Source organism: Danio rerio, chromosome 7, assembly GCF_052040795.2.
Source record: "Danio rerio strain M-AB ecotype USA chromosome 7, GRCz13ab, whole genome shotgun sequence".
Lineage (NCBI taxonomy): Eukaryota > Metazoa > Chordata > Actinopteri > Cypriniformes > Danionidae > Danio > Danio rerio.
Window position 1 is genome coordinate 59,270,227 of NC_141027.1, and position 26,396 is coordinate 59,296,622.

General features: G+C 38.5%; 1 protein-coding gene across 1 annotated transcript in view; it reads right to left on the reverse strand.

Moving 5' to 3' along the window:
• mrc1a (mannose receptor, C type 1a) overlaps positions 1-26,396 on the reverse strand; it is a 64,265-nt gene that overhangs the window by 36,998 nt on the left and 871 nt on the right. The window contains exons 2-15 of the mRNA XM_087261911.1: positions 14,629-15,030; positions 14,139-14,312; positions 11,684-11,839; positions 11,425-11,538; positions 11,167-11,307; positions 7,971-8,153; positions 7,704-7,861; positions 5,772-5,885; positions 5,131-5,246; positions 3,376-3,524; positions 3,032-3,228; positions 2,480-2,595; positions 2,272-2,353; positions 802-946 (exon numbers count right to left, since the gene is read on the reverse strand). Coding sequence (XP_087118037.1) covers positions 802-946; positions 2,272-2,353; positions 2,480-2,595; positions 3,032-3,228; positions 3,376-3,524; positions 5,131-5,246; positions 5,772-5,885; positions 7,704-7,861; positions 7,971-8,153; positions 11,167-11,307; positions 11,425-11,538; positions 11,684-11,839; positions 14,139-14,312; positions 14,629-15,030 — 2,247 coding nt within the window. The remainder of the gene's footprint in view (positions 1-801; positions 947-2,271; positions 2,354-2,479; positions 2,596-3,031; positions 3,229-3,375; positions 3,525-5,130; positions 5,247-5,771; positions 5,886-7,703; positions 7,862-7,970; positions 8,154-11,166; positions 11,308-11,424; positions 11,539-11,683; positions 11,840-14,138; positions 14,313-14,628; positions 15,031-26,396) is intronic.

The following is a 26,396-nucleotide window of genomic DNA, read 5'->3' on the forward strand; positions in this document are numbered from 1 at the left end:
ATATATAATTCAAGTCTGGAATATGTAAAGGCCATTTTATGACTGTTTGTGTTTCATCAGCTGTTTTTAGCCCAAATATGATGTCACTCTGTGTCAGTAGTCAGTTTGGGATTATCATCATGCTTAAAATAAAACAATTACAAATGAGTAGCTTATTAAAAAAAATAACACAATAAATTAAAACCTGTCTGCACTTTTCAGCTTCCAAAATCCCATTAATTCCCACAATATTGCCAACACAACTGGCATTATCTGCAGCCCCAAACCAGAACAGAGCCTCCAACATGTTTCACTGAATGCTGCAAGCACTCATCCTTCCAACTCTGTGCAACTCTTCCTTTCTCATGTCTTGAACAATTAGAAAAAGCCAGGCGTAACTCATATATATTGTATTCAAATAAAGATAAAAAAAATATATGGTCATCATACCATCATTAAAACAACATGAATACAAACACAAGACAGTATATCAGTAGGACATATGGAGTCAATGAGATATGAATATATATATATATGAACAGCCAGTTCAGACAAATTGCTATACAGCTAGAGCTTGAGATTAACTGAACATCTTTAAAAAATGACATGATCCTGAACATCCATGAACCATGAACAATACATATTCAGTTTGTATTCATAAGTTCAGCGCTGATTTGTTCACATTGTAGGAAAATCGAATCATGAAATCAAAAGTGAATGGTTACATCCCTAAAAAACATCAACAAATAAATAGTGGCAAGATTGTACGTGAGTATGTATTCACAGATTAAAACAAACAGCATTGGTTATGTGCATACGTACCGATTGCGATCTGGCAAATCCAGTCATTGTAGGCTTCACAATCACGGTCGTTCCACTTTCGTCCATAGTAAAAGCTGCTTTCTGTACAGAGCTCTTGATTGTTGTGATTGTTCGGTTCTCCAAATGACCAGTTCTCAAAATCAGACTGGAAAGATGTGTAAACACATATTAATACACAGTAGATGTAAAATTTAATATGTATAATGTAGCGAACAATTCATTTAAAAAAAAAAAAAGCTTTAAGCTAATTCACACGACAGCTTTGTCAGTTTTGTAAACATATGATATCATACAGATCAAGTTTACTATAAAGTACCTATATTTAAGATCTATTATACTCATAAGTACTATGAAGGATCTATATTTACTTACCTTAAGTATAGTATATTCCAACATTACTTTAATATATTCTAGAAAACTAACCTGAAGTATATTAATGTTCTGAAATGAAACTGCTGAACAAAACTAATTCCAAACTTTCTCTGTTTTTTTTTTTTATTATTATTATTATTTGTCTCTGTTAACTGCCTTAACACAATCTGTGATGTATAAACTGCAATATAAATATGGGGTTATTCTCTTAAAAGCACATTTTATGTTCACTAAAAAAAGTATGTGTAGCTAATGTTTAAGTAAAGTAGATATGAAATATACATGGAGTATAATCATATAGTAAGTACACCAACATTTACAGAATGTACTAGACGTATACTTGTAAGTGTACTACTGTCTAAAAACTGTTTGGGACTAAATTGACCCATTTTGGGGTACACAGATCTGATGTATGCTTTAAAGTGCTCTTGCGCAACAGAAGTAAACTTTAGGTGCACAGGTAATCCATCATTAGGTATTTCACTTGTACTGCAAGTGAACTTGTAGTGGGTAGTGTTCCTTTGTAATATTTGTTGTGAATAATTACTTTGTGAAGGGAAAAAGTTGCAATGTGGCCAAGTATGGTGTACCACTCAGAATGAGCTCTGCCTTTAAGCCATCTATGTGCACACACAGTAAAAATAACAACACTTTACAAACTATTGAAATATCATTATGACAAATTGATATTGCATTACATGCCAACTTTAAATACTAATTAAGAGAAGGTTTCTGATTCTGATGAAGGTTTAAGTCATTACCATAAAGTTTCTTATGATAAATTATGTTATTATCTTTTCATTATAATGAAATGTTGAATCATTATTTTTTATGAGACCATTAAGAAATTGTAAAAAATTGTATTGAATAGTGTAAGAAACAAGTCTTTAGCAGTCAGATAAAGCTTCTAACTTTGATTTTTCTTTCAGAATATTCTAAAATATGAAATATTCGAAATGTACATTTTGCCAGTAAAAGATACTTTAAATTATGAGAAAGTTACATGATTGTATTTTTACTCAAATCTAGTGGAAATTTACATAGAAATTTGAGACACAACATTTGTAAATAGAGGAAGCAGTCATAGAAAACACTTACAGGAGTTCCATCTGTCCACACAAAACCAGAATTAATATTCAGTAAATTGAAACCTATCCATGCTGTCTCTCCCATTCCGTACCTGCAGGATAAGGACATTTGTACCATCACAAAGCTGTGCTATGATATAGGCTACCAGCCTTATAATGTAATGAAAATAAAATAATTTTATAAAACAATGTTAGTGCAGAATGTTTTGAGCACTCACTGTAAGTTGTTGATTTGTTTTTGAGAATGGAAGCTTGCCAAGTCACCACCAATGGCTTTACAGAAATCCCGAGCCTCAAACCAAGTCTTCTTCTGCTCCTTTGGCCTTGAATAGATCTAAATAGTGCAAGTTAAAAACATGATTCCCCCCAAAAAAGAACTTTAAATAACAGCATACAATAAAGGAATATAGGAAATTATTATACCTGTTATATCAAAATTTGATCTTTATGCATAAAATGTGTCTGTGCAACAATAGATGTTAATAGATGTGTGTGCAAATAAATGAAGATTTCACATTTTTCGCATCCTTAGCTTAAGACCAAAAATTTTATTATTATTTAAAGGGATAGTTCCGCCAAAAATGAATTTCTTATCCTCAGGTCTTTCCAAACATATATGACCTTTGTTCATCTTTTGAACATAAATGAAAATTTTTTTGTCTTGAGAACTCTGTTAATACAGCCCCAAGTCTCTACATTAACCTGAAATACTTTAGCTGCTCTAAGATGTTACATAAAAATAAAAAAGAAGTGTATTTGTTTACGTTTACCTGAATACAGTTGCGTGGATCTTTTTTAGTCCAACCAACTGGACAGCTGAGAGGCTGGGTAGTTGGGGGAATTTGCGTTGTAGTAACACCCTCTGCCATTTTTTTACAGATGTACTTCTGTTTACTGTTACAATCCAGCACATCCCATAACCCAGCTGAAGTTCCTGTTAACATGGCCACACATCCTCTGTGTTTTTCTAAAAGGTGTAAAAAGAGATTGAGAAAAAGGGTTAAGGATTGTGGATTATGGATTAGGGAGATTCTGACATTACTGCTGAAGTGTACAGAATAAAACACTGACATTTTTAACGTGTCATAAAAACAGATATTACATGACAACATACCTGGCATGCCTACATTGAAGTGTGTAAATTTGACTTTATCGCTGTTACTCCACCGGAAGCTCTCTGGACTTTCAGTATTACTGAGACCAATCCAAAAATATTTCTCAGGCCTAAGACCCACCAAGCTAATGAGAAAAGCATTCTCATACCTATTTAAAGACACAAGATTAAAATGATGTGATTAAATGTGTGCATTTAGACAGTAAAAAAAAAAAAACTGACAAACTGTCCAATCAATAATCAAATCAAAGATAAACAAACTTTGGCCACAGTGAAAAAAAACGATTGATGAATCTTGCAAAATGCCTCCTTATATTTCACAAAATGTGAAAGTGAAAAAAAAAGAAATGTAATAAGGAGACCAAACTGGAACTCAAGATTATTGTGGAATTGTTATTACAGAGTACAACATAGTCCAGAGATAATCTTAACAGAAAAAATGTTAATTTTGGAATAAATCATTAACACAATGTTGAATAATATACAATGTATAGTAAAAAAATATATAACATAAAACATACATTTAATTTAAGTCTACTTAATAGTTTGTGTTTTAAAATTCAAACTTCCGTTCCATTTAAATCCTCAGAATACTGTCATAGACAAGTAAATAATGTTGCATGTTGTTATTTTCCATTGTGGATTTTCATTTATTCCATTTACATGTTATCAAGAGCATGAAAAGGCACCTATGTCATAATATCCTCAATGTATTTTAATTAACTAAGGAAAGATTTTCCTGTATGTCTGAAGTAAGGAAAAATGACACAGCAACACCATTCTTTTCTTAAGGTATTACCTTAAACATAACATGAAACGTTACCTTTTTTAGGGAATGTGTTACTGTGCTATTAGAATAATTATACCCAGTACGCATACTGCCCAAATGTTTATTCTTGTTAAATTTTAAAATTTAGGACACACTGTTGAATTCTATGGCTTTCCATATGAGAACACAATAAAATACTTATCTGGCCTTTGGTGAGTCTTGAAAATTTTGATAGTTCAAAATGTTACCCTTTTTTATAATAGTCTAATAGGGAGTTGAGGCTTTAATCACCAATCTTTTAAATATATTATATTCTCTATTGAGGGGAAATTCAGTATCACAACAATGCAACAAAACTAGATTTTTTTTATTACATAATTTCACTTTTTCTTCCAAACTTTCACAGTTATATTCAACAGTAGATGATCTAAATCCATAGTTCATTTAACAATTCCATATTCCCCAATGCTCTCTGTATTACCTTCCACCTAGATCTATGGATTATGGGTTACATAAACACACCCGACTTAATCTGTGTTGCATAATCTTGCAAATGAGTGAACATTCCCATTTTTTTTGAGAACTGTAGAGTTCAATTCTAGTAGGTCTTTTTCCTTTAAATATAAATCTTGAAATTAATTTGTTTAGTTTATATAGTTTTTAAACAAGACAAATCATGTATCTACACTCTAAGAAATAAAGGCATGCGAGCTGTCACTGGGGTGGTATCTTTTCAACAGGTACACATTTGTACTTGTAGGGTCCATATTGGTACCGTAAAAGTGTATATTAGTCCCAAAGCATTTTAAGAGAAACACTTGTATACTTTTTAGGTACTAATGTGTACCTTTGAGGTAATAAAATGGACCATTAAGGTACAAATTTTTACCTTTTGAAAAGGTACCACCCAGTGACAGCTTGTGTACCTTTATTTCTGAGAGTGTATTGTATACAGTATAAACATCAACATATATTATATGCATTACCTGCTGGCAACATCAACCAAATTGGCTCCTGTCTGCTCACAAATCTGTTTGGCTTCATTAAAGGTCTTGCTTTCAATGGCACTCATATAGCAGTATGAGCCATATCTAACCCAGCCCTATGGGAACAAAAGACATATAATTTAGTCACATTGACAATTCTTCACACATCTTTACCAATACAAATAAGCCAGACCTATTTTTAAGCTCAACCTTTACTAATCTTTGCAAATCAAATCTAATAAAATATGCTATGTTAATTGTTCATTCATGTTAATCACTGTACCTTTATCAATGTTAACAATTGCAACTTTTAATAAAAGTAGCAAATGTTGAAAGGAACTAAGATTAAAGTTAACTAATCTTATTAAATGCGATCTTGTTATAAAGTGTTAGCATAAAGATCCATCAAGCACCCATATTTTAAGTTAGCAGAAGATTGAAGCACGTCAAACTGTTATTTATTTTGTACATGTTAATTGTGAATAGATAATGAAAATATTAATAAAACAAATGTAGTAATTCGATGTTATACTATTATTATTATATTTATTATTAATATATTATTTCTAATTATAGGTATTGTTTATTCTCTGTTTAAAGTTTATGTATAAAACATAAAGACCAACTTAATCTAGACTCACAGCTTGACATCCAAGACTGACAACCTCTGGGGCACCTTCAGGCTTGCTAGATGATTTCTTTTTGCAGATGTAGCCACGCTCCATTTCACATGCATGGTCTGCCCATTTACCATCCTATTACAAAATAAATAAATAAAATATTACAGCCACATAAAAAACTCACGTTCAAATCAGTTTTGTACAGTGGTCTCTTATTGCTACTCTCAATCTAGTGTGACATTCTGAGGAAGCCAACAATCTACTTAACAAAAATGAGGTGATTTGTTTATATAGTCAATATGTTCTTCGTATCTTGATGTCACATTTTAGAGAACATAAAAAAAATTTGCATTATTTTTCAACAGGGCATTACATTTCTTTCTATCATATTCATAAATATGACTCTCCTATCATATTTTAAGTTTTGTAACAGCACTATTGTGGATCAGTGTGATTCAATGGGTGCACTCTCAACCATATTTCTGAAACCCATAGATTAATTCACTTGACCAAAACACTTTTGAGTGAGAGGCTTTGAATCAGGAAACTACAACTTAAATAGACCTTTGTCATCTTACATATGACATAGGCCCCCGTTGTTGTTGCAAACTTTTGTTCATTATCTTCCTTTTATGGTGGTTACAGTTCAAGCCCATTGATTTCCCAAAAAAGCCTGAAACATGTGCCTATGACAACTGTGTCCACAGCTATGAGAATTATTAAAGCCCATTTTCATTACACATTAAGACCAATTGGATTGCCTGAGGACACTGACTTGGAAAGAGTTTTAAAAAAATGTTCAGACCAAAGAAAAGAAATGTTCAAGTTTTGTATTTACATTACCAGATGCTTTTATTATAAATTAATTTCAAAAGAAGATTTCAAATCATTCTTCATAATGAGTTAAAAAAATCACAAGTAGTATGTTTGAAAAAAGTAGTTAAGTTTTAAAATGTTCATCTCCAGTAATTTTGGGAAATTATTTTGTTTGCAAATTATTGCATCGTTATCAATATCAGCAATACTGGCCCACTGTATTTACGAGTCAATATCAAATTTTGCAGAATCACACTCTTTGATTCTTGGACCGTTTTTAGGGTATGGCAGATTGAACTGTGTGCTTTTGACACACTGTCTTTCCTTGTTTCATTGTGTTGTTTTAAAGCCCTGTGAACATTTGAAAATACACTAGTCCTACTTTGTAAACTGCGTTTGAGGCTGAGCGTTACATATGGCTAACTGGTCCTCACCATGAGTTCCAGTCACTTTAATTAACCTTTATTTCTATAGCATCTTTTACTGTGTAGATTGTGTCAAAGCAGGTAACGAAAAATCATAAAAGGTAACGAAAATCCTAAAATATTTCAAATTGTAAAACATTCCAGCAGTTTAGGCAGGCAGTAGAGTAGTGGTAGAATGTTGGTGTACTTCTAGTAAATGAACCCTAAATCTATTCAGTTTAGTATAAATTACACTGCTGAAGTTTAGTTAAGATTAATTCAGATCAGTCTATCAAACCCACAGCTCCTGGAATGAGTTACAGTAGGAAAATAAAATGAATCTATTTGTATTATGACTGAGCTGAAAATTATACATACTAAAACAGATTAATTGTTGTAGATTTGAGTGCATGTGCTGTTTGGGTTAGTTAAAACTTTCTAGGATTAAGTAAGGTCTGCTCATGCAGGACCAATACTAAGTAGCCAACATTTTGCCAATGAAAAAACTCTCAGAAGCCCTGTGCTTTCAGCCTAATGAAGTCCTATAGGCTGGCCTTAAGCAGATGATAAGAATGTTATCACTTGATTGAATGGGCGTTATCAGTGGTTGGATTAATAGATATAGGCCAGTAGGGGCCTTCTGCACCTACTGGTAGGCTCAAAAGGCTGTTATCATCTATATACAATGCAGGCTTGTTTTCCAGAAAAAAAGAAAGAAAGAAAACATACTTACCTTTCCTTTGATGAGGACACAATCCTCCAAGCGATTTATGAAATGTGAAGGTTCTCCTACTAGCCACGTCGTAAAAGTGACATGAGTTCTGTCTGACCATTCAAACAGATTCTGAGTCTTCTGATCATTAAGCCCAATCCAAAGTTCATCTGTAGGCACTAAATAACAAACATTCCAATTTGTATCAGTTGTTAGTAAAAATAAATATGCATGGATTTTTTTTTATATGTATGTGTTGCTTTAGTCTATAAGTCTGCACATACTTACAGTATCCACTCTGTGATATAATGAAACTGTGCTCTTCTATGTTGTGTATACTGGCCAAGTTTGCTCCTTCCCTGTGACATGCTGCTAATGCATCATTCCACATTTTCTTGGTGCGCTGCAGATAATAGCAATTACCAGCATATGGCACCCATGCAGCAGGACAGAAGTTGGGCTGATCTTTACCTGCAAGAAAAATATCTTTGTAAAACCTTGCCATGTCATGTTTTAATAGATGAATTATTTAATATAGTGTGTTTGTATATATATATATATATATATATATATATATATATATATATATATATATATATATATATATATATATATATATACATTTGAAGTCACCATCCTGTGATTTATTATTATTTTCTTTTATATTTCCCAAATGATGTTTAACAGAGGTGGAGCATTTTCATAGTGTCTGATAATACTTTTTTTTTTTTTTTTGGAGAAAGTCTTATTTGTTTTATTTCAGCTAGAATAAAAGCAGGATAGTCTACAGAGCAAACCACTGTTATACAACAACTTGACTAATTAACCTAACTTGCCTAGTTAAGCCTTTAAATCTCACTTTAAGCTGTATAGAAGTGTCGGTAACTATTTATAATGACTGCACTCTAAGCAATAGCATCTAGTGAATTCATTATTTGTTAAGCATTAACTCTACATTAATAAGTGTTAGTAAACAGTTTAAAACTGCAGCTACAAATGCTGTATTGTTGAAATAACCACATTTATAATGTGCCTAATAATTATACTTTCATAATTTGTGACTGGTTGATTTTTCATTACTAAATTCAGTATTACATTATTTATAATGAGTAGTTGGGGATTTTAAAGATCATTCGGAATGAGTTAGCAAATGGTTAATTAACTATTGAAATCCACGTTTATATATTTTAGTAGTCAGTCATATAGTAATGGTTACTATGTATGCTAATAAATGCTATATTAACTTAACTTTTAAAGTTAAAATTACAATTAAAGACTCAGTACCAAATAAACAATAATCTTTGCAATCTTATCTAAAAAGTAAAATTCTTGTAAAGTTTAAACATTGCTGAATAACATGGGGTGTCTAAATATGACGTTACAATTGGATCAAGCATCAACAATATAATAATTTTACAATATAATAGGATGCAATGTTTAAACTGTATAGTAATTTTATTTTAGATAAAGTTGCAAAAATTTATTTTTCATTGGATAAAAATTCATTTGTGTATCTTAAAATGAATAGGGATGAATAATGTCATTTATGTTCTGTTTTCCTGTTTAGAATTTAACTGAGTCTTTAATTGTCATTTATAAGGCATTTACAAAGCATAAATAGTCCTCAGGATTAGGTCACAAAACTGGATAAGGTTGGGTTAATAAAAGCTTTTATTAACATACAAATTAACTATTAGTATTTGTCTAAATAATAAGAATTATAAATGTTAGTTTTAATATTAATATTAATATTAATATTAATAGTTTTAATAGTTTATTAATCATTTATTAACTAATCTTAAAAAAACCCTAACTATGAAATACCTAACTTAGTAATGAAAAATAAATCATTAACACAGTATGAAAGTACAATGTGAAAGTACAATGTGATAACACATTATAAATGTGGTTGTAAGTCAAGAGTACAGTATTTGTAGCTGCAGTTATAAACTGCTTACTAACGTCTACTAATGTAGAGTTAATGCTTAATAGATAATGAATAACCTATTTGTTAATGCTTAATAAATGGTTCATTGTGGGTATTTATAAAGTTTTACTGAAGACCCAAGATTAATAAAGGGACTAAGCTGAAAAGAAAATGAATGAATGAATATAGTGTCTTGAAAAATAGTCAAATATTGTGTACTGTCATCATTGCAAAGATAAAATAAATCAGTTGTTAGAAATTAGGTATTAAAACTTTTATGTTTAGAAATGTGTTGAAATAAATAATCTTTTAAACAGAAACTGGGTAAAATATGTACAGGGAGTTTCCCTGAAAGCCATGGGAGTTTCCGAAAGCCAAGTTCGCAAGTTCCGTCGTTGCTAACAAAGTTTGTTGATTTGGGGTTTGCCAAATCCATCGTTTTCGTTCATTTGCAAATTGCATCACAAACTTGTATGCTTGCAACTACACCTTTGGAGCTTTAGAAACATAGTTCCTAGCTTTGTTCTATTTCCAGTTATCCCCCATGCTCTATTTGTGTAGAACATTCTAAAATAAAAAACCATTAAAGCTCTCTATTAGATGTAATTTGCTTTCAAGGTATTTTTACAGTTCAGTTTCAGTGATCTTCAAGTTCACAATTTGCCTCCCTTTGAAGTGCACTTTAAAAACATTGATGTCATTTTGAACACAGCAGTGGCTCATGACGAAAGTTATAGGTGACCTATTATTTAAAAACAGAATTTATGTTACGTCTCCAAAGCTTGTGAAAACGAAATATATAGCATAAATTAATGCTTTTATTTTATAGTAGGTTATTTATTAAATATCTGTACTGTTTATGACATGGGCCTGGTGGTTAGAAAATGTCTGCAGTATTTTGCATGTGTCAAAGTGTAAAAGTAGACTTTTCAAAATAAAAAATAAATAAAACAATATCCTACTTAATAATAATAATCATCATCATTATTATTCACATCATTATTAATAATCAAAATTAGTTATTTCTTTATGTGATTTATATATGACACTAGAATACGTGTTAGCTTTTGTAAGTGGTTTTTGGTTTTAGAATAGAATATGTAATGTTCTCAATAATATTTGTAAAAGAAACATAGGCTCTATATGTGCCATTTACATATATTTCAATTAATATGGCAAGTAAGTGTATGTTTTTACCAAAACTAATATTGGATTTTTTTTACATTATAACTAACGTTCAAACGATGAATCTGCGAAAGAGAAACTACGGGTTTTGGGAAACACTCGTCACTACATCGTTCTTTTCCCCAATGCATCGTACTATAGTAATTTAGCCGCTAGTTATTTTGTTGTTTGGAAAATGCACCCCAGGATAGCTAATAATTCAGGAGGGTTAATAATTCTAACTTTAACTGTATAAAGCCTCACCTTCAATTTGTATTAAATGTAAAGAAAGCATATGCACATTTTTTAAAATGCAAAGATACTTTATTAAACACAGATAGAACATATTTACCCAGATAATTCAATGCATTTACTGCACAGATAAAATTTTACCTGGTGGAGGTGTGTTATCTGTTGAATTGCCTTTGCGACAGATGTAGCCTAGTTTCTTATTGCAGGCCATGCTTTCCCACTTTGAGGCTTTACCAGCATTTAATGCTGCACATGTTAGTCCTGGTTCCAGAGAGGGGTGACCTAAATGTCACAATGCATCCATTTAAAAAACAGCCTCCATAACTAACACTGGAATGTCTTTAGATTTGTGTGCACCACTGTGAACATTTATCCTGTATGTACATAACTGTTATTTACCAGGGGCCCAGTTTAGGTATCTGAATGGATTTCCATTACTCCACTGCCAGCCACTCTCAAAGTCAAGACTGTTAAGTCCAATCCATAGTGCGGAGCCAAAGGTATTTGTCAGTCCTATAAAAATGTATATGATATAATGAAATACCACAGTATTATTTCATAATTATACACATTCATGCTGAGTTTGGAATCTTTATTTGTCTGTAAGAACATCACAACATGCAAAATAATGTGTTTAAAGGTAACTAAAGGTAACTACCTGATATGTAACTCTGCTCATGCAGTTCGGTTATGCTGAGAAGATCAGCTTCTTGTTGCTGGCAACTTGTTCTTGCCTGATGCCAAGTCAGTATTGACTGCACATTCCTCTGATATAATACACCAGTCACTGGATCACTGTCCCATCCAGAGCTGGCTATTGCACACAGTGAATGAAATAAAATGGAAGAAGATTGGAAATTAGGAAGATAAGAAGATTTGCAAAATTAAATGACATATAGATTACAGTATATTACAATTTAGTTTTTAATAATACAGTTTTCATTTTGAACTACAGCATATGACTGAACTGACTTACTTTACACGGTTATCACAAAATGATTCGTACAAGTTAGTAAAATAGCAGAATGCTGTTTGTGAGTATTGTTGGTTGTAGGTTTAGGTTCTATGAATGTCCCCATTTAGAGTAAATGAGTGTTTGTGCTTCAGGTATTCTCATACACCACAACGATATTGCCAAAGACTGTGTGTGTGTCTGTGTGTGTGTGTCTGTGTGTGTGTGTGTGTGTGTGTGTGTGTGTGTGTGTGTGTGTGTGTGTGTGTGTGTGTGTGTGTGTGTGTGTGTGTGTGTGTGTGTGTGTGTGTGTGTGTGTGTGTGTGCCATAGGATGTGTTTGTCAGCAGGTCATTTAACAGTTGTGCCACTTGGACAAGACAAAGTAAAAAAACAGGAAAATGAAGGAATGTCATGATCAGCAACAGCAGCATTTCTCACATTTTCTCTTCCTTCCACTATTTTCTAGTTCATAGATTGAAATCATAGCTATCAGTATCACTGCAAGCTTAGCAAATTTATTGTCAAATGCACACACACACACACACACACACGCAGACACACTAGCTATTTTTTGGGGGACCCATAGTTGGAGCTTGACTCAGACCTTGAACTTCCTCCAAGGACGGGAGGTCCGAGCTATCTTCAGAGGTTGACAGCTCTGGCCGCTGCTTCAGGATGCAATTGATGCAACTGATTGAGTAGCTAAACTCATGACTTTAGTTTGCTCCTAACATAAGTTTGGGAGGATCCTGATCAGTCAGGTTGGTCAGTCAATCATCATGTGTGTATATAAGTAGTGGTCTTTGCACTGTTTCTAGGTTTTTGACTTTTGTTTCGGCATCCCTCCACCTCCCCATCTCCTCCTCTGTTTTTCAAAATGTGTTAAAGAGGGGGTGTGGGGGACTCATGCTTGGAGCATGGAGTCATGCCTCAATCTTCCTCTAAGGACGGAAGATCCGAGGCCATGCTCTCTTCAGGCATTGATAGCTTGGGCCCCTTGCTTCAGGACAGCAATGCCAAAATCTTTTACTATGTTTGATGCAATTGATTGAGCTAGTGAACTCATGAATTATTAGAAATGATTTTACGAGCGTTAGTTCTCCATCTTCTTCCCAATGGCCATCAACTTTATTGCAGTGGTGCCGATACCCAGGATGGGGAGGAGAAGGGGGGCTTGCCACTGTCGAGGAAGTCCAAAGAAGTCATTGCCATCTCCCAAGAGCCGAACACTGCTACCGACTATACCATGATGGGGAGAAGCAGGGAGCACAAGTGAATGAGGGCCTCACAGCCAGGCACCCATGAGCCAGAGGACCTGTCAGCTTCCAGCTGGGGACGGGGATTCTAAAGGCAACCACCGAGAGGCTGCCAGTGCTGTTCAGGCAATGTGAGTAAGGTTCTCTCATCTCAGGTTCTCTCCTGCCACCAGCCTCACATGCCCTCATGGCTCTTGTCCCCACCCCACTCACTACATACTTCAACATAACTTAAGAATACTAAATTTTTTCCTGAGGGAACAAATCATCAGATACTGAAAATTTTACTCTAAATTTGAATACAGCCATTTCCGTGGTAACCTTCTGTGGCTAAACATCCTTCTGGATGATTATCTTGACCATTATTGTGGTTGTATGTTCTGAACTAGCTCAAGATGTATCTAGTATTTTTATACCATTCATTCATTCATTCATTTTCTAGTCGGCTTAATCCCTTTATTAATTCGAGGTCGCCACAGCGGAATGAACCGCCAACTTTTTCGCAGAGGATGCCCTTCCAGCCGCAACCCTCTCTGGTAAACATACACACACACACACATTCACATACACACTCATACACTACGGACAATTTAGCCAACCAAATTCACCTGTACTGCCTGTCTTTGGACTGTGGGGGAAACCGGAGCGTATTTTTATACCAAATAATTTAAATAATCTTAAATCTGAAAGTTGTGTTTTGAAGTTTGAATTTTCCCAAACTGTTAATTAACTATTTAATGAAAGAAAGAAACAATTTTCTGTAAATCTAGTGCATTGAATCTAGTATATAACAAAGTTCTTTTTTAACTGAATTGCAAAAGTAAAAAAAAACAAAAAAAACTTGTCCAAGATATTATTTTGTGAGAAGTATCTAAAATGTTTTCATAGGGCAGAATTACTCACTTTTAGTTGGACAAAAGCCCCACTTTTTGTCTGTGTCATAGTCTGTGTCTGTGGAACACCAAAGCTGGCCATCTGATCTTCCCTCCGTAGTACATTCCGCATACAACTTGTCAGCAAATTTAAATGGGAACTGGCATGGTTTCCCAAATGAATTTCCACCTATTGTATAGATCTCTGCAGAAAATTTATAAACAAAATAAAGGGAAAGCAAGAGATATATTTTATATTAGATCTAAACAATTAAAAATTGAGAAAGTACTTGCCCTAGCTTAAAAAAATATTACATTATTAGCATTTTTGCAAATTTATAATGGCTGGGGTTCATTCATGATGTCCAAAAATAAAACAATTAAGTTAACTTAACACTTTTAACATATTTATGTGGATTGAACAAAAAAGTAAGCTGTCCCAATGAAATCTCAAGAATTGTTTTTCAGCTCATTTTAAATAAGTAGCTTAAACAAGTAAAAAAAATATTTTTTGAGTGCACCTTGATTTCCATGAGAACATAAATCGTCTTTGGTCCCATACACCTGCCAGCGACTCCATATACCTGATCCCTTGTACAACATCATATTTTGCTCATTTCGATTTCCATAGTTCATATGCAGTGGCTGACCCTTTAAACCAAACAATGTCTCATTCTTACATTCCCAAGTTTGCAAGGGACTAAGTGCATTGCAGGGAACAAGGATGATTTTGACCCAGTCCTTGATGTTTTGGGCCCCCAAACAGAGTTTAAAAGAGAGGCTGATAATTTGGGAAGAGGAAACCCATCGAAAGCGTTGACCCTCAGAAGATATATCACATGGTGCAGTCTGCAGGACAGTTGCACTCACAGCATTCACACATCTGTTGTGGTCCTCATTGTAGATAAGGAAGTAGCTGGTGTCTGCATGTATGGAAAAAAATAGATTAGAAACTAAAAGACAACACATTCCAAACTGTGTTAAGTATAGGTATAAACCTCTTTACAAACAGATCAGGATAGCAAGCTTTATTTATAATGAACACCTTTAATACAACTGTAGTTGATCAAAAGTGCTTTACAATAAAATAAACAGGGAATGCAGTTTAAATATAAGGAAATAAGTAAATAAAACACACATATAAAATAACATGCATGCATCACTCATCACAGATGCTACAGAGTAAAAATAAGTCTTTAAATTGTATTTACAGTTTTTCCCAATTGTTTACACACATTTTCTGAAAGCATGTCTCATATCACACAAATACCAACAATATTTAACTGTATTTTTCCACAAAAACAGTGTACACTGTGTTCATTCCAACCAACACAAAGTTGCACATAACATAAGAAGGTTTTACAGCATACAGTTACAGTAAAAAAAATAAATAAATAAATAAAAAACAGCTATACTGCATCCTCTTTTCTGTTATGGTCTGGCCAAGCAGTAGGGGAAATGTCACCTTGCATGGCGAATCCAGCCATGAAAAGCATCAACTGCTATAGCTTGGAGAACAGGTATATGTGTGTGTGTTCGGTCATACACTTTCCATCTCCAGGCAGAAAAAAAAATCCTCAATAGGTTTGAGGAATGGAGAATATGGAGGGAGATAAACAACTAAAAAACATGGGTCGCAGGGGACCAGTTATGAACCAGATGAGTTCTAAATTGCAATTCTGTGTGATAGGTGTTTACTCATGTGATGAGTTAGTATGCAAAGTAGGGCAACTGACTTTACAATTTTGAATGACGGTGTGTTCCTTGTAAAAACAAAAGAATTTGTGCATGAAAATTGTGCCAAATGCAGAGGGTTGTGTGTAGTGTTTTTAAAAAAAGTGTGTGTTTTAAACCTGCAATTTGAGTATAAAACAGCAATTGTGCTTATAGTTTTGCAAAATTGGTTAAGGGGTTGGTAAATCTGTTACATGTTGCAGTCTTTGTATCTGAATTACAAATTAATTAGTAATTGTGTGTAAACAATTGGGAAAACTGTCAGTGTTATGTTTTAAAGGTTCCTGTTTTCAAAGTTGCTTCAAAAGGGGTAATATATTGTTGGTTTAAAGATATTGTGTATATGGTGTAATGCAATGTGTTTACACAGTTTTTAGAAATACATATTTTCCATATACTGCATATTACAATTTTTCCCAATTGTTTACACAATTACTTGTATTTCAGACACAATAACTACAACATGTAACTTGAGCACCAACCTCCAGAACCAATTCTGCTAAACTACAAGCACAATTCCTGTTTTACACTCATATTGCAGATTTATGATGAACTTGATGAACAGCCACAATTCCAAAAAGAAGAGCAGATCGTCATTGCGATGCCATGACTGTTGTGCAGTTAAAATCACGGCTAGCCTTTGCAAAAGGGCGAACCACCCCAGCTGTCCCCTGCACTGCAGCGGGCACTCGGGCAGATCTGAGGGTTCCAGTGGAAGATAATCCGTCGCCCACGGGCCCGCGGACCTCCTGCTTCTCCAAGCGCTCCATCCAAGCTTCGAGCGGAGGAAGCGATCCGTCTAAACAGATGGTAGCCCTTACGTTCGATGACACCGGGGACCAGACGTCCACTGCTGCATCGGAGCTTGGGCTTTCATGGTCCTACGGGAATCCAGGCCCGCTCGCCCCCCTCGGGCAGGTGAGCGCTGTCAAAACGGATCCTGAAATGGACATGTTAGCCGTGCTATCCCGGGCTGCTTCGGCCGTGGGTTGGAGATGGTTTATTCCCCAGCTCCGTGGCCGGACCGACTAGATGGGTGCTACGTAGAGGACCAGAGGGCTAAGCCTTCGAGAGAGCAGTCTGATGCGATGGGTAATGTCACCTATCGGCAGGACCGTAAGCCCGCTCCACCTGCCGAACCATCCATATCTGCTGCTCCTCGCCGAAGGCGCACGCCTCCGGCAAAGTGAGCGCGCCGAGCACCTCAAAATCAGGCAGCCCCCCCTGCCCAGAGCGCCGCTAAGTCCAGTAAACGGACCGCGAAACGTCCCTGGGACAGGTCATGTGGAGAGGAGGGAACTTGCTCTTTCCCCACTGGAGGGGCGGGCTCCATTTCCAACGGCACTTTTACTGCCATTAAAACCTCAATGAAAGAGCACTTTTCCACGTCCCCGGATGTGACAGCCCGAAATCTGCCATTCTGGGACGCTATGCTTCTAGCTCGCAGGTTCGGTGCGTTTCGCCGATCTGGTGTCCTTTCTCTAACCCCTCGAGCCTCCCCTCTGGAGTTTGGGTGCGGAGTGAGAGCAAATCTCTCGCCTCCAGCTCTTCCGCAGGACCGTCGCGCTTCCCGGATCAGCACACCCACTCTGGCTGCCCCACTGCTGGTACATCAGCAATTGTAGTGATGAGTCCATTAGCGAGAGCTCTGCATGCCTGGTTAGCGCGGCGAGCCCTTCACGGTGGCTCATATGCACAATCAGACTCGGCTATGCGATTCAGTTAGCGAAACGGCCCCCCAAGTTCACGTGTGTGTATTCACCAGGGTCAGCCCCCTGTTCGCCCCTGTCTTGCGAGAGGAGATTGCTGTCCTCCTAGTGAAGGATGCAATCGAGCCGGTCCCTCCAGCCAAGATGAAGAGCGGGTTTTACAGCTCGCACTTCATCGTGCCCAAAAAGAGTGGTGGGTCACAGCCAATCCTAGATCTGCGCGTTTTGAACCGCTGTCTGCACAAGCTGCCGTTCAGAATGCTCACGCAGAAGTGTATCCTCCAGTGCGTTCGTCCTCTGGATTGGTTTGCAGCAATAGACCTGAAGGACGCGTATTTCCATGTCTCCATTCTTCCTCGCCACCGTCAGTTTCTGCGGTTTGCATTTGAAGGTCGAGCTTGGCAATACAAAGTCCTCCCCCTCAGGCTCTATTTTGCTGTCGAGCTCTCAGACAGTTTAGCATCAGCTGAGCGCGCTCTCCGGAGAGGCACGCTGCCATGATGACCGAGTCCAGCTCCAGTCCGAGAAAAGAGATCCTCTGCACAGGGGCGAGTTTGCTATTTCACGGTTGACCTGAAACCCCAACAGGTGGAAGACCCGCGGAGGGTGCCTTAGCACCCCTTCGGCTCACAGGAATCTACATATCTAATTATCTCAACGACTGACTGATTTTAGCCCACTCTCGGAGCAATTGATTATGCACAGACACAAGGTGCTCCGGCACCTCCACCTGTTGGGGTTTCAGGTCAACCGAGAAAAGAGCAAACTCGCGCTCACGCTATGCCTGGCTATCCTCTCAACGGAGGCGAAGGTAAGGTGCAGTCATTATGGCGTTTTCCAGACATTTACCCATTTGTGGATTAAAATCCACTTATAGCATTGAAGTTCCCCATCCGAAGAGGAATGCTCTGGTTACCAACGTACGTGACCTGGACGTTCCCCTTCATATGGGAACTTCTACTGTATGGACTGTATAAAAAGCGCCACAGCAACCAAGCCTGTCACACTCCTGATGTGTAGTTTGCCAAGCCAAAGCTTAAGCGCACTGACATCACCAAGAGCGCAACCTTATACATCCCCTAGGCCCAACATATTACCATTACATGGGAACAATGATTAAAGTTTAATCGGGGTCGTAAGTGTGCTTTTACCTAGCAAATATAGACTAGGGATTTTTGGAAATACGACAGTACATTGGGAAAGCGTCAGTCCCCGCAGGGGAGGATGCGGCGGAGACCACCTGCTACCCAGATGGGGAGACCTGATGGTAAGGAGGCATATGGACTAGCCCTAATGAGGGGGAGTGCTAAATATGATAAGCTGGTTAGCGGTTTAGGGAAGACACGGGACCGCCTGGTAAGGGGGAACACACCAGGGGTAATAATGCATATGGCATCACCAAATGGGGATGCATATAGCTGGCACCGATCCTCAATATGCGTGTAGACCAAATGGGTGTACCAACTGCACACTGAGCCATGCATTCGACTCCTCCGCAGAGTCGATGATGGGGGCCTCTGAGGAACTCTCTAGGGTTCGCCTGAGAATGGAAACTTACTAGCAGAATTGGATAAAGCGCACGCATCTCCGGGTTAGGGAGCATAGCGCAGCAAGCATTTGTAACACCGAGCTTAATTCCCCCCCGATTGACTGTGGTTACTCAATAACCGGGAGGAAACTGGCTCCACTCGAAGATTACAGAACTTTGCGAATGTGTTAGGTGTCGCCCAACCCGCAGCTCTGCTAGTATCTGTGAGAGAGGTGCCGCATGATAATGCCTATGAGGAAGCGACACCTCTTGTAGAGTGCGCTCTCACATTAAGAGGGCGCGGCTCGCCCTGGCATTGATAAGCGAGGGCGATGGCATCAATTAACCAGTGGGCCAACCTCTGTTTTAATATGGCACTTCCCTTCTGCCGACCACCGTAACAGAAAAAGAGCTGTTCACATGATCTTACATTTCACATTTGTTCCACGTAAAGGCGCAAAGCGCGAACGGGACAATGCAGTGAGTGTTTTGAGCCTGCCTCCTCCAAGGCAGCGCTTGAGGTTCACCACCTGATCTCTAAATGGGGTGGTAGAAACCTTGGTCTCAGGACAACGTGAGAGTAACCGGGCCCGAATTCAAGGCACGATTCGCTGACCGAAAATGCCTCCATTTAGACCCGCTAGGACTAGAGAGAGATCCCAAGAGGGCATGAGAGGGGGGCGGGACGGATTTAACCGCCGCGTGCCTCTGAGGAATCGGATGATTAGATTATGCTTCCCGAGCGTGTTGCCATCTACCGCTTCATCGTGAGCGGAGATCGCAGCCACGTAAACCTTGAGTGCGGAGGGTGACAGCCTACGCTCCAGCTTATCCTGAAGGAAGGATAACACAATGCTACTCTGGCAAGTTCGGGGGTCTTCTCGGCCAGAAGCACACCACTCAGAGAATAGACTCCACTTCAGGGCGTAGGCATGCCTCATAGAGGGTGCTCTAGCCTGAGTTATGTTGTTAAGTACCGCGGGCTGTAAGTCACCTAAGTCTTCCGCACTCTGTCTATGGACCACACGTGGAGGTTCCACAGATCTGGGTGTGGGTGCCAGATGGTGCCCCGTCCCTGAGAGAGGAGGTCCTCCCTTAGGGGAATGTGCCAAGGAAGGGCCGCCGCAAGGAGTGTGAGCTCCGAAACCCAGGTCCGGTTGGGCCAGAGGGGCGCAACAAACAAGACCTGCTCCTCGTCCTCCCTGATTTTGCACAAAGATTGTGCGAATAGGCTCACTGGGGAAAACGCATATTTGCGCATGCCCAATGGCCAGCTGTGAGCCAGTGCATCCGTGCCGAGGGGGGCCTTGGTCAGGGTATAAAACAGCTGGCAATGTGTGTTCTTGGTGGAAGCATACAGATCGATCTGAGCTTCCCCGAAGCGCACCCATATCAGCTGGACCAAATCGGGGTGGAGTCTCCACTCTTCCCCGGACACTAGCTGCCATGAGAGCTCATCGGCTGCACGGTTGAGCTCGCCCGGAATGTAGATGGCACGCAGCGATTTCAGCCGCGTGTGACTCCAAAGGAGCAGATTGCGAGCTGTCGTTATAACAACATGCCTGGATACTAGCCCTAAGGGCACTACGGCCGTAGAAAAACCAGATCCGTCCATGGGCTGAAGGTGCAGAGACACAGTGGAGTGATGCGCACCCGGTGCGTGCCTGCGCGCCATGCCCATCTCGGGACTCGATCGCAAAACCAACGCTGAAGTGGTCTCATATGAAGCAAACCAAGCAGCGTGACCGCGACTGCGGATGCCATATGCCCCAGGAGTTTCTGAAAACATTTCAGTGGGACCACTATCTACCTGTGGAGCTTATTTACACAGGAAAGCATTAGCCTGGCATGCTCCTCGGAGAGGCGCGCAACCATAGCGACCGAATCCAGCTCCAGCCCGAGATAAGAAATCCTCTGCACAGGGCAGTTTGCTCTTCTCTCGGTTGACCTGAAACCCCAACTGGTCGAGGTGCCGAAGCACTTTGTCTCTGTGCATAATCAGCTGATCGCGGAACGAGGCTAGAATGAGCCAATCGTCGCGATAGTTGAGTATGCTGATGCCCGCAAGGCACAGTGGCGCTAGGGCACCCTCCACGAGCTTGGTGAAAACTTTGTATTGTATATACTTTGTATTGCCACGCTCTTCCTTCAAACGCGAACCGGAGAAAAGGGCGGTGGCATGGAAGAATGGAGACGTGAAAACATGTGTCCTTCAGGTCTATGGCTGCAAACCAATCTTGTGGACGTAAACTCAGAATCAAGCATTTCTGCGTGAGCATACTGAAAGGCCTTTTGTATAAATGACAGTTCAATCTGCGCAGATTTAGGATTGGCCTTAAGCCCCCGCTCTTTTTGGGCACGATGAAATACGGGCTGTAAAACCCGGACCTCATCTTGGCTGGAGGAACCTGCTCAATTGCATCCTTCGCCAGGAGGACAGCAATCTCCTCGCTCAAGACGGGCGCTCTCGTGGATGATCCTCGTGAAAAGGACACCGTGGACTTGGGAGGGGCGAATAGCGAACTGAATCACATAGCCGAGTCTGACCGTCCGTATGAGCCACCGCAACGCGCTGAGCAGCGCTAACCAAGCCAAGAGAGTGTGCGCTAATGGCACCATCGGAGTGTTCACTGACGTGCCAGCGAAGGGGCAGCTCGGGATGGGAGTGCTCATCCCGGGAAGCAGTGCGTCCCGAGGAAGAGCTGAAAATAAGAGAATTTTTCTTACTTTTCTCCTTGGATCCCGTGGTGAGGTCGGAGTGAGAGAAAGGAGTCCGTTCTGCTGCACTCTGAGGGCCTGAGGCGAGGGGTCCCGGCGCTGCGAGCTGGAAGGCGGAGCGTCTTAGACCGGCAGTGCTCAGGTTTGCGCATCCGGAGAGAGAGGAAACTGCTCTTTTGGAAATTTGGTTGCCGTTGGCCCGGAGGCCGGCAGCGATGAGTTTAGAGTCATAGTGGACTGATGTAATAGTCCTCAGTCCCCAACCGAGGAAAGAGCAGGTCCCCTCTTCTCCGAATGGCCCGTCCCGGGAACGCTTCGTGGTCCGTTTACCGGACTTAACGGTGTCTTGGGGTGGTAGCGTCGAAGTCCCAAGGGAGGCACGGGGTTGCCGCTTGGCCGGTGGGGCGGGCAGGGGAAGCGGAGCAGATGTTGAAGCCGCGGGTGGACGCCCTCGGTGAGGAGCTGCCGCAGCGGAAGGGGCAGTGGGAGGAGCAGTTTTCCAAGCCTGCTGATAAATGACTCCACCCATCGCCTTGGACTGCTTTTTCACAGCGGAGAATTCCTGGGTAAACTCCCCAACGGTGTTGCCGAACAGGCCAGCCTGGGATATCGGAGCGTTAAGAAAGCGAGTTTTGTCAACATCACTCTGTGGCGAGGGGGCGTGGCCGAGAGTTATAGGAATGGAATGAGGCCTCGTGTAAGTGGATGCACCTGTGGTGCGCACTGGTCTCGAATCCCACGGAAGGAGCTCTGGACTATAAGAGGAGGAACGATGGCAGAGGAAGCCGAGAGAGGACCAGGCCCGGACATATTTTACTTTTGCTTTCAGTTTGACGGCAGTCTCTGTGAGGAGCTGCCGTCCGTTTGTTTTGGTTTAGATGGCAGTCTCCGTGAGGAGCTGCCGTTCATGTTATAAATAAATATTTTAAAACTGCGACGGTTCTCCGCCTCCTTCTTCCTGGCGGCCAAAGGGCCGTGAACTTCATTACACACTCATATCAGCCAAGCCCAGCCAAAAGTGGCGTTTCTTGGCCACTAATGTGGCCATCGTCTTCCCCAGGGCACGAGCAGCCGATTTGGTAGTCATGAGAGCATAATCGGTTGCCATGCGGAGCTCATGCAGCAAGCAATTGGAAGTCAGCTCAGCAGAAGGGTTCTTCAGTCTCAGATCGGGTCTGAAGCAACAATTCTGACGAGCTAACTCACACAGCTGACTGATATAGCCCTAATTGGCTTATCAGTTTCAGCTGTGGAGCTAAGCTCCGCCAATTCAATTGGCATTTCATTGGCCCGTTTTTATATCTTCAGAAATGATTGGTCGTCTAAAGCACTCCCAAAGTCTGTTTATACAGACACACATAGAAGTTCCCTTATGAAGAGGAACTTCTTGAGCTGATGATGATGATAACGTGTGCTTGATTATCGACGTGCTTCTGAAACCTGATCCTATCAGAAACTGATAAATGCGAGAGTGAAGCGCGAAAAAAACAAAGGAGAAGACATAAAAAAGGAGCCCATTAATTTTTCCTCTAATTGGAGTCCTTCCTATCTTTACACTGATTAAAGCAGTATGTAGTTTTCACAAGACAATATACACCACATACACACATTTGAAGAAACCCCTAAAACTAGCAGCACTCATGCATTTAGATCTTGCCCTTTGCTAACTAAAAACAGAACAATTCTACTTTGCCAGATCTTCTATATATTTTCTCAGAGACCGAAAACTTATTCAAACTTATATATATATATATTTTTTTATAATTTTTATTTTTTTTTGATGAGCATACATTTCAAAACTTCTCTGAAAACTAGATTTGATCAATGCACCCTGTGCTTTGATACTTATATAGGTATTTGATGGTCCAAAAAAATTTTATTGAGCTAAGTACTGAGGAAATATAGCTACTACTTAAAGTAAACTGCATTTAAATTAATTGTGTAAAATCAGACATTTTAATCACGTGTTACAATTACCCTCTGGTTTTTACAACTTGCCACGGAGGTGGGGTAAATAGTAACATTTATACTCTGGCATTTTTGGCAATACTGCACAGAAACCATAGGTCCGGCGATCATACAACCAGTACTCATGTGTATGAGAGGCTTGTGTGTTGTTGGTAAAAAACTAATTTTTTGTCTAACCTCATTACTTTGTTCATTATTTGTGCCCTGCTCTCCCCTATGTTTTAAATCTATGCAATGTTTTTTTTTTTTTTTTAAGAACAATCCTTATTAAGTGATATTATAAAAAAAACATGACTACTGAATAACATCACAATTTGTAATTGATGAGTTAAATGTCTGATGCATCCAAAAATGAAAATTATGTTATTATTTAATATACAATTGAAGTCAGAATTATTAGCCCCCTAATCTAAATATTTCCCATATGATGTTTAACAAAGCAAGACATTTTTCACAGTATGTTTGATAATATTTTTTCTTCTGGATAAATACTTATTTGCTTTTATTACTGTACTATACACAGTGTGTTTTGGGGTAAATTACTTCATTAGTACATAGTGTAAATGCTGTACTGTACTGCATATCTACTATGTGTCTACTTTCAGAGAGTCATGGAATTGGAGGCAAATCAAGCCCCACATGAAATTATCTATGTTGACAAAGCTGACTTCAACTTAACGAAAAGGTGTCGCCATGGGAGAAATGTAGGTAACACTTTACAATAAGGTTCATTAGTTAATGCTTTTGCTAACATTAACTGATCATGAACAAAACATGTGCAGTATTAATTAATCATAATTGAACATTTACTAATGCATTATTAACATCCAAGTCCATGCTTGTTAACATTAGTCATTGCAACATGAGTTAACATAAACTAATGTACTACTGTATTTTCGTTAACGTTAACTAGCTTGAACAAATACAGTAGTAAATGTATTGTTCATTGTTTGTTCATGTTAGTAAATGCATTAATTAACAATAACTAATGAACCTTATTGTAAAGTTTGACCGAAATGTAATAGGCCAAAGGGCCACAGTTACCATGTCAGGCCAGAGAAAAAGAAGCCTGGCAAATGCAGAAGATTGGGCAGAACAGAAGATTCCTTTGTTTTTTGTTTTTTTTATTATAATTGCAGTGCTTTTTTCTGTGTGTATATCTTGCAGTGATGTCCTTTTGCAAATAAAGTCTGTTCTGCAGCAATTCTGTGTCTGTATTTTATTTTTTATTTTTTTACATAAACTGTATATTTTATAAAGCTACTCTGAGATGGTCGTTTATTTGTTGTATTGAATTTCTGCAGCACAAGAAATGCAAAATGCATGCGTTTACTAAACCCAACAAAACCAAATGTAGAGAGGCTCTAGATATAAGGGCAAAGCTGACACATACTGTAAAAGTATGCAGTTTCTGTAATGTCAGCTGATGTTAGTGTTTTTATTGTCAGTTTGTTCTGATTAAATGTTTCTGTTGGAAGATAACATGTCTTAGTGTTTTGTATAATGATTTGATTTTGAAACATGTTTGCAGTGTTTTGTCAGACATGGTGTATTGTGTTAGTTTATTATTGTATTTTGAACATTATTTTTGGAGTTTAGTTTACAATGTGTGATTTTGAGGATGAAATTAAACATTTTGCCAGTTGTGTTTTAGGTGTGTTGCTGCGTTAAGAGTTTAGCAAACTTGTTAAATGTATTGAAGAAATTGTCATAGCCATTGTGAAAAACGGTAAGCTGTTTAGAAGTGTCTTGAAAAATATCTAATTAAATATATATATATATATATATATATATATATATATATATATATATATATATATATATATATATATATATATATATATATATATATATATATATATATATATATATCATTTCGGCTTGGTCCCTTTATTAATCTGGGGTCACCCAGAATGAACCGCCAACTTATCCAGCATATGTTTTTAGACAGCGGATGCTATTCCAGCTGCAACCCATCACTGGGAAACATCCATACACACTCATTCACACTCACACACTACAGACAATTGAGCCTACCTTGTGGGGGAAACCGGAGCACCCAGAGCATGTAAACATGCAAAGTCCACAAAAAAACGCCAACTGACCCAGCCGAGGCTCAAACCTGCGACCATCTTGCTGTGAGGCGAACGTACTACCCACATGCAGCACACACACACACACACACACACATGGATAAAACTCTACTCTAATTTGGTACTATGTTGGAGTGTCAGAGAACCGAATTTATCATTAAAATGTCATCAAATTTTTATGTAATTTAAATTTGTTATGTAATTTGATTTTAAAGAGAGCAAAAATGACTTACCTGAAGCAATAACTTGCCCAATTAGCATAATTAACCTAGTAAGGACATGAAATTGCATTTTAGGCTAAAAAATAGTCTATCTTTTAAAATAACTAATAAAATAGCATGTACTGATGTACTGCCATAATGACAAGGACAAAATAAATATGTTATTAGAAAGTAGTTATTTAAAAGATTATGTTTAAAATGTGTTGAAAAGTGAAAAACTTTGAAGGAGGGTATATGCGGTTTGTGCAATACTTATGTATTTTTTTGTGTCTTTTCAAATAAATAAAATATTTTTTGATAATCCACCTTGCCTTTTCT